This window comes from Opisthorchis viverrini, assembly GCF_000715545.1.
Source record: "Opisthorchis viverrini unplaced genomic scaffold opera_v5_16, whole genome shotgun sequence".
Lineage (NCBI taxonomy): Eukaryota > Metazoa > Platyhelminthes > Trematoda > Opisthorchiida > Opisthorchiidae > Opisthorchis > Opisthorchis viverrini.
Window position 1 is genome coordinate 395,232 of NW_008751672.1, and position 12,205 is coordinate 407,436.

Below are 12,205 nucleotides of genomic sequence, written 5' to 3' on the forward strand. Positions count from 1 at the left end.
TCTAACTCGTTGAACTCGAGATAACTCAGTGGTTAAAGCATTGAGGCCACTACCCAGAAAGTTGGAGAATCCAACTCAACCTTGATTTTGCGATTGCCCCTATGTAGGCTTAGGCAGTCTGATAGAGTCCTGGCCTTGGCGTTTCCTTGTGACTGCACGGCAGCTATCCACCGAAAAGATGCCACAGCCGAACGATGGCAGGGGAATTAGATGGACAACATAGAACAAGCGACCAACACGCTGTATATTCGACTACCACGTACTTCTACAGTGACTGCCCACAATTCCATTTTCATCCCTTTTGAATTCTTGACAGAGTTACCTCGAAACATGTCAAAACTTTCTGTTCGGGGGGGGATATAACATGACCTGCAAAACGTCTCCAAAGTTGTTCGTCTCAATAATAATTTTAACGTGTACACGTCAGGGGCAAACACTTTTCGCATGCGCCTCTTCGCTAAATCAAGCATTCTGTTAAACGAACCGAAGTCTATTCTACAACTGCGGGCCTCACCTAGCGATGAAGCCCTCTACGCGATGAAGACAGGCATGTCCGAAGCATAAATTAACAAAAAATGTTTTGGAACGTACCAGCACCGCCCGTTTTGCGTCACCGATAGGACACCTTCCAGATTACTCGTCATGCAAACATATCGGCGCAGTTATTATCATCACTCCTAGAACTCGTCCAACCTAAGACACATGAAGCATAGCCGTATTTCCGAGAATCGCAGGAAGACAAATCCAAATACGACTAATTTTGATCTGATAGCAACATAATACTGAAAATAATGAGTAGTTACTATACCTAAGACTAATTTTGCGGATATGAGGTAGGATCAGGCTTAAGGTTTCCAGCGAATCGTTATTTTATTTTCGCTATATCAAATTAAATATTTGACCTAACATAAGCCGTCGCCAAAGGGGCACCCAAAGATCAAATTTATCCCGGTGAGTTCACGGTTTTATTCACTAGCAGCTTATTTCGTAACAACTGCACACACTACAGGCAAAATGCGAGGATACACATGTCACTCAGCCCCTCACCATATCCAAGATCTGTGGCCCGCGACACAGACGCTGGATCAAAGAACAAGAAAGGTTAGCAGAAAGCATATAATACAAAATGTGCAACTCAAAAAATGCGTCCAAAAAGGAAGTCATCCGTCTATTTACAATACCGGTCTGATTTCATCTTTTCCCGTCTGCAAAAAAAGCAAAAAGGCAAAATAAGGCGAACATAAACCAATACGAGTTTAGTGACCGCTGTGAAAACCATGTACTCGAGCATTCAAACACACAATCTAATGAGCTTAAACACGGAAATAAGTAGTCAGATAACTACCCTATTTGCGCGCATTCCGTGACTGTAACCAGAACGATGGCTTCCTTGAACAGCTAACTTCACACACATTGGGCATGGACAATACAGCTTTTGTAAATCGCGCTACTTATGAAGTTGAAAGTAGCCCAATTACAAAAGCAAAAAAGCATTTTTACCTCACCTGTCAAGTAGGCATTCGTGGAGATCCCCAGAACGTTTTGCATGCTTCAGTGCGCTCTTTTCTTCCTTACTAAGTCGAAGTTTGTGATCTTGCCAACTTTGAAATTTGCGTCTGAAAAGCAACGGTGTAAGTGGAGGAGTGTTTCAGCAAAAATGAACGTCACAGATATCTACGTGGGAGTATATGGTGCATGTTTGAAAGGGGTTTGATTTATTACAGAGTCAATCGCCTTCGTTTAGTAAACCAGCAAAAGCTTGCTGTGATGTCTTCATATTAACCATGGTGACTTTAAGTAACGCTTGTCGGAACACACCAAAGCGGACCCAGCATGTGCCGTCTCGACCTGCCGTTCCAACGCAGGTCACTTTACGGTAGCTTGTAGTATTCCCCTGAAGCGAGTACTCACGATTTGCCGTGTAAACTAAAGGGAGAAGAGCTGGAGTGGAAAATACGATTGGAACCAAGAAATGGAGCCAGGGAAGAAATTTTGAGGTAGAGAGCGAAAACCCAAGATAGAAAACTCCACCGTGACATTTCTCTCCAGAAGGTCCGATAAGGTGGTGAGCAGGATTCAAGTTGCCTTAATCTTCAATAACCTACACAGGAATGGACCTCATCAACGGTGGCGCACGGTTCATACGGTGTTCACACACTGAGGACGGATGAATGTGGTGACAGATCTAATAAACTGGCCAGTCTGTAACAACGGCACATGCACTGAGAAATACTGGCAGGTAATTTTAGTAGCCCAACGCTACTTATGTAAGGTCGTTGAAAACCCAACATTGGTTTCGCCCCTCATCATAGTCCATTCGTCTCCATTGAACTGATCCCCTACTTGGAAAGCAAGCACTGGCTTTCCAGCAAATGAACGAAGACTACGTCCTCCACTTCCGCACACAGAACAGACCAGAACTTAATTAAAAACAGCGAGATGAAACATGAGGAGAAAATGAGGTAGGATAGCCGATTAGTTGAAAACAAGCGTTCGTATTAAACGTACACATAGTTCAGTTCAGCCTTCGAAAGCCCCTCTCGCTCTTCTTCTGGTAAGTCGTTTAGTGGGTCCCGTAACAATTCACGATTGGATCTGATCTAGACGGAGGAGGAGGAATAGAAGGAATTCCAAAATATTAAAACCATTGGAAGTTGGATTGGAAGGATCCTCACACTCTGCACACACACACACACACACACACACACACACACACACAAATGTGATATTCCGCCCTGCAACCAGCTCAACACAGTATTTACAAATTGCAAAGCGAATCCTTAAAATGGGAAAACTTAAAACAGTGCTTTCCTTTTGCAAGAAGCCTCAGAGCAGAAATATAAATAGGGGAGGGGCAGTGTTGGCGATTTGGAACTTCTTTTTTTCAACAGACATGCTCAAGTACCCTAGTGTGAATAGAATAGTGGGCGAAGAGTGGTTTGGAAGCAACCGAGTTGATAAGTGGTGGATGTCAGCTATGAAGAATCATAAGCAGAAATTGCATAGACCTAGAGTACAAAGCCCGATCCGACCGCAATTCAGGTAACCCTCAAACTACCATAGCACGGGGTCACTCACGCAGACCGAAATATGTAAGTGAAACTCCAAAAGAATATTTAACTGGAGAGTTTTGAAGTGAAGGATTCTGATTCCGATCTGACCCAGATTCAAGCAATTGTATACACACACGATAATTGTCTGAAAGGATACTGGATTCGCATTAGGCTGGAGAATTTACGGTCCACCTGGTATAAGGAACCACCTCTTTGATATGGTTGAATCGATCACTTCAACCAACTCCCCTGTCGGATAACCCATCGTGCGCCCAAACCGACAGTGCGTAAGTAAAGTTGCCTGTGCTCTGTGATCAAGCAAGATGATGGGATTCGAGTAACCTAGGTGACAACAGCACCTTACTTAGTCACACAGCCTTCGGATGAACAGTCAATATTTTCTTGTATTTACCAGTGCAAGATTACAGCGTGACCGTCCAGTCCACGTTTGTGGGGATACATCACCGACACACCACGCACTTGTTAGCGGAGAATGTGGCTGCCCATCAAACTGGGTCCGAGAGACTGATTATGTCCTAAAGGTCGAAATGTTAAATTGAAGATGGAGTTGCGTCACATAGTCAGAGCCCATCTGCGGCAAAAGAACCAAGCAAAGTCAACTGCCAAAAATCTACTCAAACCTAGTTGGAGAGTGTAATTCGCCTTCATGTGCTTACAAGACCGCGGATGCACCGGCCGTGCCTTTGCTTTCCAGAAACTCCTCGAACAAAACCATGTATTAGTAGAGATTTCTTAATTCTAGAAGCAGCCCTCAAGGCATTCCATCGAATTACCATATAAAGACGTCCTGGCACCACAATTCCATCTACCCTCGCGTGAGAGTTTTCCGAGATCACCACAAAAAGTGGTATTCTTTAGGGCTGTCCATTCAACATTCTAACCTAACAGTTGAACTTCTCGCACTGAAAGATCTGAAAGGCCTATTATTCAGACGGCACCAAGCTAGCTAGATTATATTCCAACAAAATATGACAACCTAAACCATATCGCGAGGCATTTCAGGATACGACATGCGCCTTCAAAGCGGAGTTTTAATCCATGACTGGAAGGATAGGACAGAGAGCCTGGGGTTGTTTGATAGATCAACCTAACTGGATACTTACAACTCTTCAACTGGCTGCATTATCGAAGGAATAAGTACTTTTATCTCCCAGATTCACTCTGTTTTCGTTCGGCTGTTACGATTATGGGGCTCCAGCTTTTGGGTAAATTACAGGGATTACAACGGTACGATGGAGCTATTTCTGCTCTGAGATTGTGAAACTCGGCTACAGTGTGCTGGAGATAAAAGGAGACTGCTTGGAACCGACTTTCAAAACATTGTACACGAATCACGAAGATGCCTAGATGCGGCTAAATCGACCAGGTTGGCTACTTTACGTTTTCTCAGGCTAGGCACCTGATCGCCACATCATGGCTTGTTTGCTAAAAACCACACTGCATGGAACAAGACGTAGGTCAGACAAAGTATGACCTGGATGAAACGCTGAACAATGGACCTTGGCTGTATTGGCTTCTATCATCTGCAAGGTCGATATATCATAGACCAACTAAACACGTGACTAAATGGCACGAGTCAATCCGATTGTTGTATTCACTCAATTGTCCTCGGTGTTTGAATGATGCAGACTCAACTTCGCCAAACACTCTTTTTCACCGTTTCTCCTAGTTTCATGCTTATCGGCGGCCAAACTTGCCCTATCAAATGGGTGACATAATCGCTGCGTTTCCAGTCAGGAAGAGTTCGAGCCTGTGTACTTCAACTAGCTTTCAACGAACAAAGTAAAGTTATAGACGATATACAGACCACGCCAATAAATAAGATTGTTCTGACTGTTACACACGGGTTTCACTAGAGTTCTCGGCACACACCTGAAGCAACAGAAGCAAACCTGAAGGAACACGAAGGCAATGTAAGTGGTACGGAAAGGAGTCTTGAAATGGCAGTTCGATAGAGATAACATACCGTGATCATTTCCTGTAATTTAGCTTGCGGGCTAACAAAAGCTACATCACCGGTTTTGGGGTCTGCAGAGAGGAAACAGTTGTTCACGCCCAAAAGTGCAGTTTTTCCTTCCTGGAACACTGGTTCGAATTGTTCTCGAGGGCCAATGGCGTCGGCAACGGCAACCAACAAGGGACTGGCACCTGTTGTTACCCCCAGGTATTTCCCATACCTAAAACACATTTGAAGATAATGAAGAGTAGCATGCCTGCAGGAAACTAAACAGAACAGAAGTGTTGCGAAAAGAGATCCGTCGAAAAGTACGGTTCATTTTTACAGCCTCTAGAGGATATCGCTTCTGTCGAAAATATATTACCAAGGAAGTTAAATGAGTATCCTATTCTTTCTTTTTCTGACTGCATCAGCAAGTAGTTTGTGGATGAGAGATAAGATACTAAGAGCCAAGAGACTAAGATACTCTAAGAAAGTTAAAAAATTATCGGAAAGACAGCGCAAATTGAGTAATACATTCACAGGGAAAATGCATGGCGCTGAAAAAACCCATGGATATGGTACAGAAAACCACACCGATGGAAGTTATAGCAACCCAAATAAGTCGGTGGTTATTTGGTTTCTCAAGGAGATTTATGACCTTTCACCCTTTGCAACTGTTCTGACAGTCGTACAGAACCTGAAGTTAACGAAGTTTGGCGCGAAGCTAAGATGATTCGTTGATTGATCTACGGTGGTAAATTCTTCGAATGCCTATTTCAGCCTAGTAACCAGTGACCATGTGCTATCTTCGTCCACTGAGGATAGCGGAGATGATGGAGGAAAGTTTATCCGGGTCGAGTTGTTCCATTTTTCACCAGAAGGAATTTTGATGGCTATACATCTAAGGCAATAGCACAGTCGTTGCCAGCTGTGTGATTTGGAAGCGCATATATGCGCGAAGAATACGGTTACCAACCCATCTGACTTCACTGGCAGGGTACTTCAGACTTCACTCTCGAGTCTCAATTAACGACTTTTATGTCAATTTCCTTCTTTTATGAGACTGGACAGAAGGCTGCAAGGCAAATGGTCCCATAACATGTGAAGTGTATGTTCGAGTGCGCATTTTTATCGCCACAATAGCATTGACGCCACTGCAGAACCTCAAACTCCTGACACCAAAGCTGACGTCAAGATGGCAAAATAAGTGTCGAGGATCGGGAAAAATCGCTCCGGTCTTCCCGATTCCGGGGTCGAATCTACCGTTTTGCCGATCCAACATGACTTATTCAGCTGCCAAAGGAGGCAAACATAGCTACCAATCCTTTCACCTTCAAACAAGCTTGGATGGTAACAGTACTTCAAACATTGCGGGTGTGACAAGTATGGTAAACCGTACACTCAGATTGCTGTTCTGGTGGACATGATCATTTGGTAGATGTGCGTAAGCGAACGTTCTTCATATACGTGTTTATAATAGGGGTTCTACATAGCAGCATAGACGATGCCGAAACACATTCCTGTTATAACGAATTTCTTCCTCGAGGTCAACAAAAGGCGCTATAAGGTTATAAAAACACATTTTCAACTGCGCTTCACCCGACTCATTTGGCTGACTTCCTCCCTATGGCATTTTGTGGCTTCCAGTAAATGTAGGGCTGCACAAAGCCCACCTCTACCCCGACAATGGGGTTGAAACGGCGAAATAATAGTGAAAGAAAACGGTATAAATGTAACTGAAGTTGAGACCGATGTTATATTGACTTCACTTAGAAATGAAGTAGATCACGAAACGACTGTAAATCGGAGTCGTGATGCAAACCTCATGGCTGCATTAAGTATCCTATAAACACCAAAATGATCCCCTCGTAAGGTCCTGTTCTCAACTGCTCTAATTTTACCATCGGATCCTGTGGATACACCCCTACGGAGACCATCTAAATACTATGCCCTTCCAGCACAATTCAGCGTACATTCAACAATGATACACTTCATCAGGCTAAATTCGCCCTAAGGGTGGATACCGCATACAAAGCAGCCCTTTCTCCTACGCCCCTAGAGAGGTCTAGCTATGTATACATTGTACAGAGCTACATTCTTACTAAGATCGAGTCACTTTATCATCTGTAACGAATATTGGTCAACTGCACACCTAAATGTTTGGATTAAATGATGGGTCACAGTACCCATTCTACAGTTCCTGAAGAACATTAGTACTGAGAGACAGCCAACACCGGCTTGGCCGGGAAGCGCGGGTTCGCCTTCACTGATAGATGTACTCCTGATAGGAATGAGACAATCGAAAATTAGTTTTGAAAGGGCGCTGAGAAAAAAGGGCCTTTACAAAAAGTTTGTCTATCCGTAGGACCGTTAGGAGGGAACAGTGTAACGGCACGATAGTTGCATTGAAACTAAACTATTCTTTCTGTTACTGCAAAATAAGTACTGGAATCACGGGGTTCGACAGCTCATCAAACAATGCAAGCAAACCCCTTTCGACGTTGCTCAAGGGTGGCATATCTAAACTAAACAAAATCATGGACGCATAAAAAAAATCAAAATGTTGTCGACATCTGCAGGGGATTTCACTGTACACCTGGGTGAATTTGAGCCTCGCATAGAATGAAGTCAACTCCAAACATTGACGAAAATACAGCTGACGGATGTGTGTGAGCGAAATTCTGACAAGGTGAAGCAAGATGAAGTGGTAAAGATGGTTACTCGAACGCTCACCCAGATTTGAAGGCCACTTTAGTGTCTGACACCTTGATTGCAGTGAAAATCTCCTCCGGAGCAGGGGGTTCACCGGATCCACGAGGTGCACCAACAACAAACAGGCCTTCGTCCGTAGCAGAAAGGTAACAAGCTGATGTGTAAGCTGTGCTTGTACAAGCTTCCCAGTTCTCATCAGGACCCTTCAGTTGACGCTGCAGAGCAGGCCAACTGTTGAGCTCTATGGCAACCGATTCAGCGACATCAGCGAACTCACTCACACCCCACCACCCTCCGTGAATTTGTGCGTCTAAGATTCGAGCATCGGTTGGTTTATCTGACCGTTTTTGATGGTTTTTATGAGAGTGTTTTTTCTTCTTGTGCTTATCACCTTTGAGCTTTAGCTTCCCAGTTCGAACGAAATCATAGTTATCCATGGCTTTCACTTCTGTATAAGCTGAAACCAATGGAAGGTAAATCAGATAAACGCAACCCCAAATAGTTGAAGGAGGTACACGAAGAATGTGTACGCCAGGCGAATTAAAGTCTATATGTTTTCACTTGAAACCAATTGAATTAGGGCGGTAGTTGCTTTCGTGCTGCAAATATCACTGCGCCTAATCGGTGGCTCGGGTCTCATTACCTGAACCAGTCTATGGAATCATAAAAAAAGCATAGCCAGAGATTGTGGATGCACCACAATTTAGTGTTGTTCGAAGCTCAAGTTAAGTGAGCCTGGCATCCAGAGGACTAGGTACTGTAAGAGGGATTCAGATTAAGGAAGCTTACAGTGACGGATTCGAAGCAGAGTTATTCATCTCTCATTTGAATTCTTTAGAAGATATTCACTGTTTCGCCTAGTTCAAGGTAGGATATGTACGGCTGTGGGATTGAGCGGGCTGCATATCGGATGCACACCAACAGTGATTCAGTCCCGCAATCACAGACATTCCGGTCAGTAAATTCGCGCTTTAACTACTGAGGCACCTCGCTCCCGCCGTATAATCTACTTGATGTGGTCCTTCTATTTATACCGGCAAGACAAAAACGAGACAGCTATCCGAGTAAGCTATCAGCCTCCGTGTTGCCAGGGTTTGGCATCGAATGCTGCAACATCTAATTTGGCATCCCGAAAAAGTAACCCACAGCGTTCCTTTTCAATGTCGACTAGTGGGCTTTGACCTGGATAAGTGGCGATTCGAGAATGTAACGTGCGTTAATATTCAACTTTTCCGCAACCAGTGTGACATGTGGATTCCCCGAGCCTTATCTATCCTACAGTGGCCCGGGATGGCAGCATTTGGCTACTCCTATTGCTCCTATGCTTTGCCTTCGACGTCGTAACCAAGAGCATAAATTTGTGACCTCATACAAGGACAACCCTAGGTATGTACGTTCATCAAAAAAGTGCGGGGTTTCATCAAGCTGAACATCTGGCTTCAGAGTCGAAATCGAGGCTTAAAGACTGCAGGGCCATAAGTTTGTTCAAGAACCTGTTCAAGGCGTATACCCTCAATAAGGCGATCAATAATATCACAATCAAAATTAAGCCCGTAAGGTACATGTGCACTTCTCTCTCTTTTGCTGCCCACCGGAGTTACTCGCCTTCTTTATCATTTCATTCTTCTAGCCTTTTTCTCGATTCCTATGCCTTATTAATTACTCATGAAGAGTCACTGGACGACAATCCTGTCTCTTTACACTGCGGCATGCATATACATATGGATATTTGACTTTGGAGGGAAGTTGTGTCACCAGCGCAAGGCGGAGAACGTCCAGGTCAACGTTCTTCTGTCCATGAACCATAACTATGCATAGGGCTATTCTGACTGCAGCATCGACAAAAGACAAATCAAACTCAAAATAAAAATCAGGAGAGAAGGGAGAGGGAGGAATTTCTGATGCCATATCCAGTGGGTTCACAACGGCCATCTCGGATTCAAGCTGGCTTCATCGACCCCGTCTTACAAGGCAAACACCTACGCACAAACCTTTTAACTGCAGCCGGCCCGTTGATACTATAAGATTTCTGAAGCATGGCAACTAAAACATGCGACGTGCCATGCCATTCCAGCTCATTGCATTGTCTAATAAGCGACGTACCCATATGCCATTCCAGCTCATTGCATTGTCTAATCAAGCAGTATCACGGGATGTCAACTAGGAAGTATGACGGCGCGTCTGCGGGATTGGGACAAATCACTATTCTGCAGCCTTCCTTCGACACGTATCAGTCCTTCAAAAGTATTGGAGGGAGTTTACTTGACGAGTTAGCCAACTTATCGGGACGTAAGTGAAATAGGGTTGAAACGCCCACCTAGAAAAGCCCGCGGCAATGTTGTAGGTATGAAGGCGACTATAGCTCTCCTTCACTGTTCAGACTCATTGGATCTCAAAGGTCACGTGTACCAGGATATAGTAAGGGTTGTACTCTTGTATTGTCTAACATGACATCTCCGGACGTATGCCGTCGAACAGTGAGGAGGTAATTAGAAAATGGGCATTTGGTTGTGTAGCAGGTACTCCAGTCGTGGGGTTTCCCCGACTCCTGCACCTGACTGGAGACATCTCAATAAATGGCGGCTGATCGATATCAATGGCTTTTGTGCCATCAATTTCTTTTCAGACAGAGCCCCACGCGATAAGCCAGCACAAGGTCCCCCTTATAACGTTGTCTTTTCTCTTCACCCTGACTTCAAATATAATTTGACAAACTTTATGGCTATACGGCAGTGAAGCATCAGCGCCAACACGGAAGTTGCTATCTCTGATAATGATGGTGATGACAGCATTGTTTGATTCAATTCGCTCCATTCATCGTCCAGTTAGTCGTCGTCATCTTCTTAGTTGTGCGTTTTCAGCAGCTTAATAGCCAGATCAGCTCAATACTCTTGGAGTGCTGAGACTTGTCGAAGCTGGTGAATGGTAACGCTCTGCTTCGGCGCGTGTAATGAGGAAGGAAAGCGAAGTGAGAACCGGGCCCGCACAACGGCGTGATCGGAATCAAGCTGCACATCTCAGAATGAACGGCAATCTTCAATTGAGGCTCTTTATCGGCGACTGATAGCCACACGGTAGAAGTAAGTCCATAAATGTTTTGTGGTTGGTGGCCTCCACGTAACTAGCCACACGGCAGAAGTAAGTCCATAACTGTTTTGTGGTTGGTGGCCTCCACGTAACTCGATGTGAGCTATATTACTAGAAATTTGCACTGGTCAAGAATGGACGTTGATCACTACAAGGATGAAGTCGTCCCAAATTATTTGCACCCTGAGCACTGCTTCCAAATCTATCGCCTACCTGTGCTCCTTCCAGGCTTATTCGTTTAACTTAATAGTTCGTATTAACCTCAATAGTATTATATCAGTTCATATTGCTAACTGAAGCGGTAGCGATAGACCTCGAGAAAATCCGTCCTTCTCAGGCTCACAACTGCATCTTTCGGGCTGTATGCTCATACAACAAATGAATACCGCTTACCACATCGGACTGAATTGACCTCGGTTGAGCCAGACAACTCCACAGCGCAAAGGCGACTGTTTACTGCGATCCAGCTCAGTGAGGCGCTTTCAACCGTGGGGCTGAGTAGAACTCCGACACTGCAGATAACACGAACAACTGCGTCGATACCACCAGAAAACTGAAGAGCAAAATGTGGGACATCTGAGCTTGCCCTAAGCGGATTGAGGTGCGCAATCGAAACGGGACATTGTATGCATGTTTTGGTGACATAACATACACCGCGTGGAGGGAGAAGCAAGGTTTTAGCAAGAGACTCCTGTCGCCCAATTTGACAGAGAATATGGACATTGCAGGCTGCAACGTGGGTCGGATCTTTTGAGGCTTGTAACGGTGATAGTTCAGATACGGAACAATGGCTATGGAACCGGCAGTTGCGTTGGTCGCACTGCATCATCCGATAGGTGCGGGGTATGGGAGAGACAGTGGGCGAAGAGCGGAAAGGGCAGTCGGTACTTTTCGGTTGCCCAAAATGAAGGGAGTTTGGTTGAGGTGTCCACCTTGAGCCCTTGACTCAAACGCCTGCCCAAAATATCACTGGGGCGGTGTTCGGAGACCCTGACCCTGGCCTCCGATTCAAATGTCTGAACCACGTGGCAGTAGCTGTTAGTTTTCTTGAGGCACCCGTCCCGAAGTCAGTTACTCAAGTATGACCCACTTGGCCACAGAGGGCTGGTCTGGCCCGAAGACGCAGGGAGTAAGGTACTACTGTCCGACCCTTAATGCGACTGCACACAGCAGGCATCTTTTGAGCAGCACCAGACCGTATGGCTTTAGAATTATTTCAGTCCTACTGAAAAATGCGTGAGACCATGCTCAACAGTTTGGCGATCCGTGTGCGGCTTTTAGGACTGAACTTTCCTGGCTCGTTCTTTCTTAGTAGAAGGCAGCAGTGCTGCTTCTATAAATATGGATATGATGGATGTCTGAAGGTAGTGCTTTGCTGTCTTTACACTCTTAT

At 44.9% G+C, this 12,205-nt stretch overlaps 1 protein-coding gene across 1 annotated transcript in view; it reads right to left on the reverse strand.

Moving 5' to 3' along the window:
• T265_01462 (hypothetical protein) overlaps positions 1-11,641 on the reverse strand; it is a gene marked incomplete at both ends in the record, with an annotated part of 20,580 nt that extends 8,939 nt beyond the window's left edge. The window contains 5 exons of the mRNA XM_009165503.1: positions 1,506-1,616; positions 2,509-2,600; positions 5,041-5,251; positions 7,747-8,182; positions 11,206-11,641. Coding sequence (XP_009163767.1) covers positions 1,506-1,616; positions 2,509-2,600; positions 5,041-5,251; positions 7,747-8,182; positions 11,206-11,641 — 1,286 coding nt within the window. The remainder of the gene's footprint in view (positions 1-1,505; positions 1,617-2,508; positions 2,601-5,040; positions 5,252-7,746; positions 8,183-11,205) is intronic.
• Between the last annotated feature and the right edge of the window lie 564 nt (positions 11,642-12,205).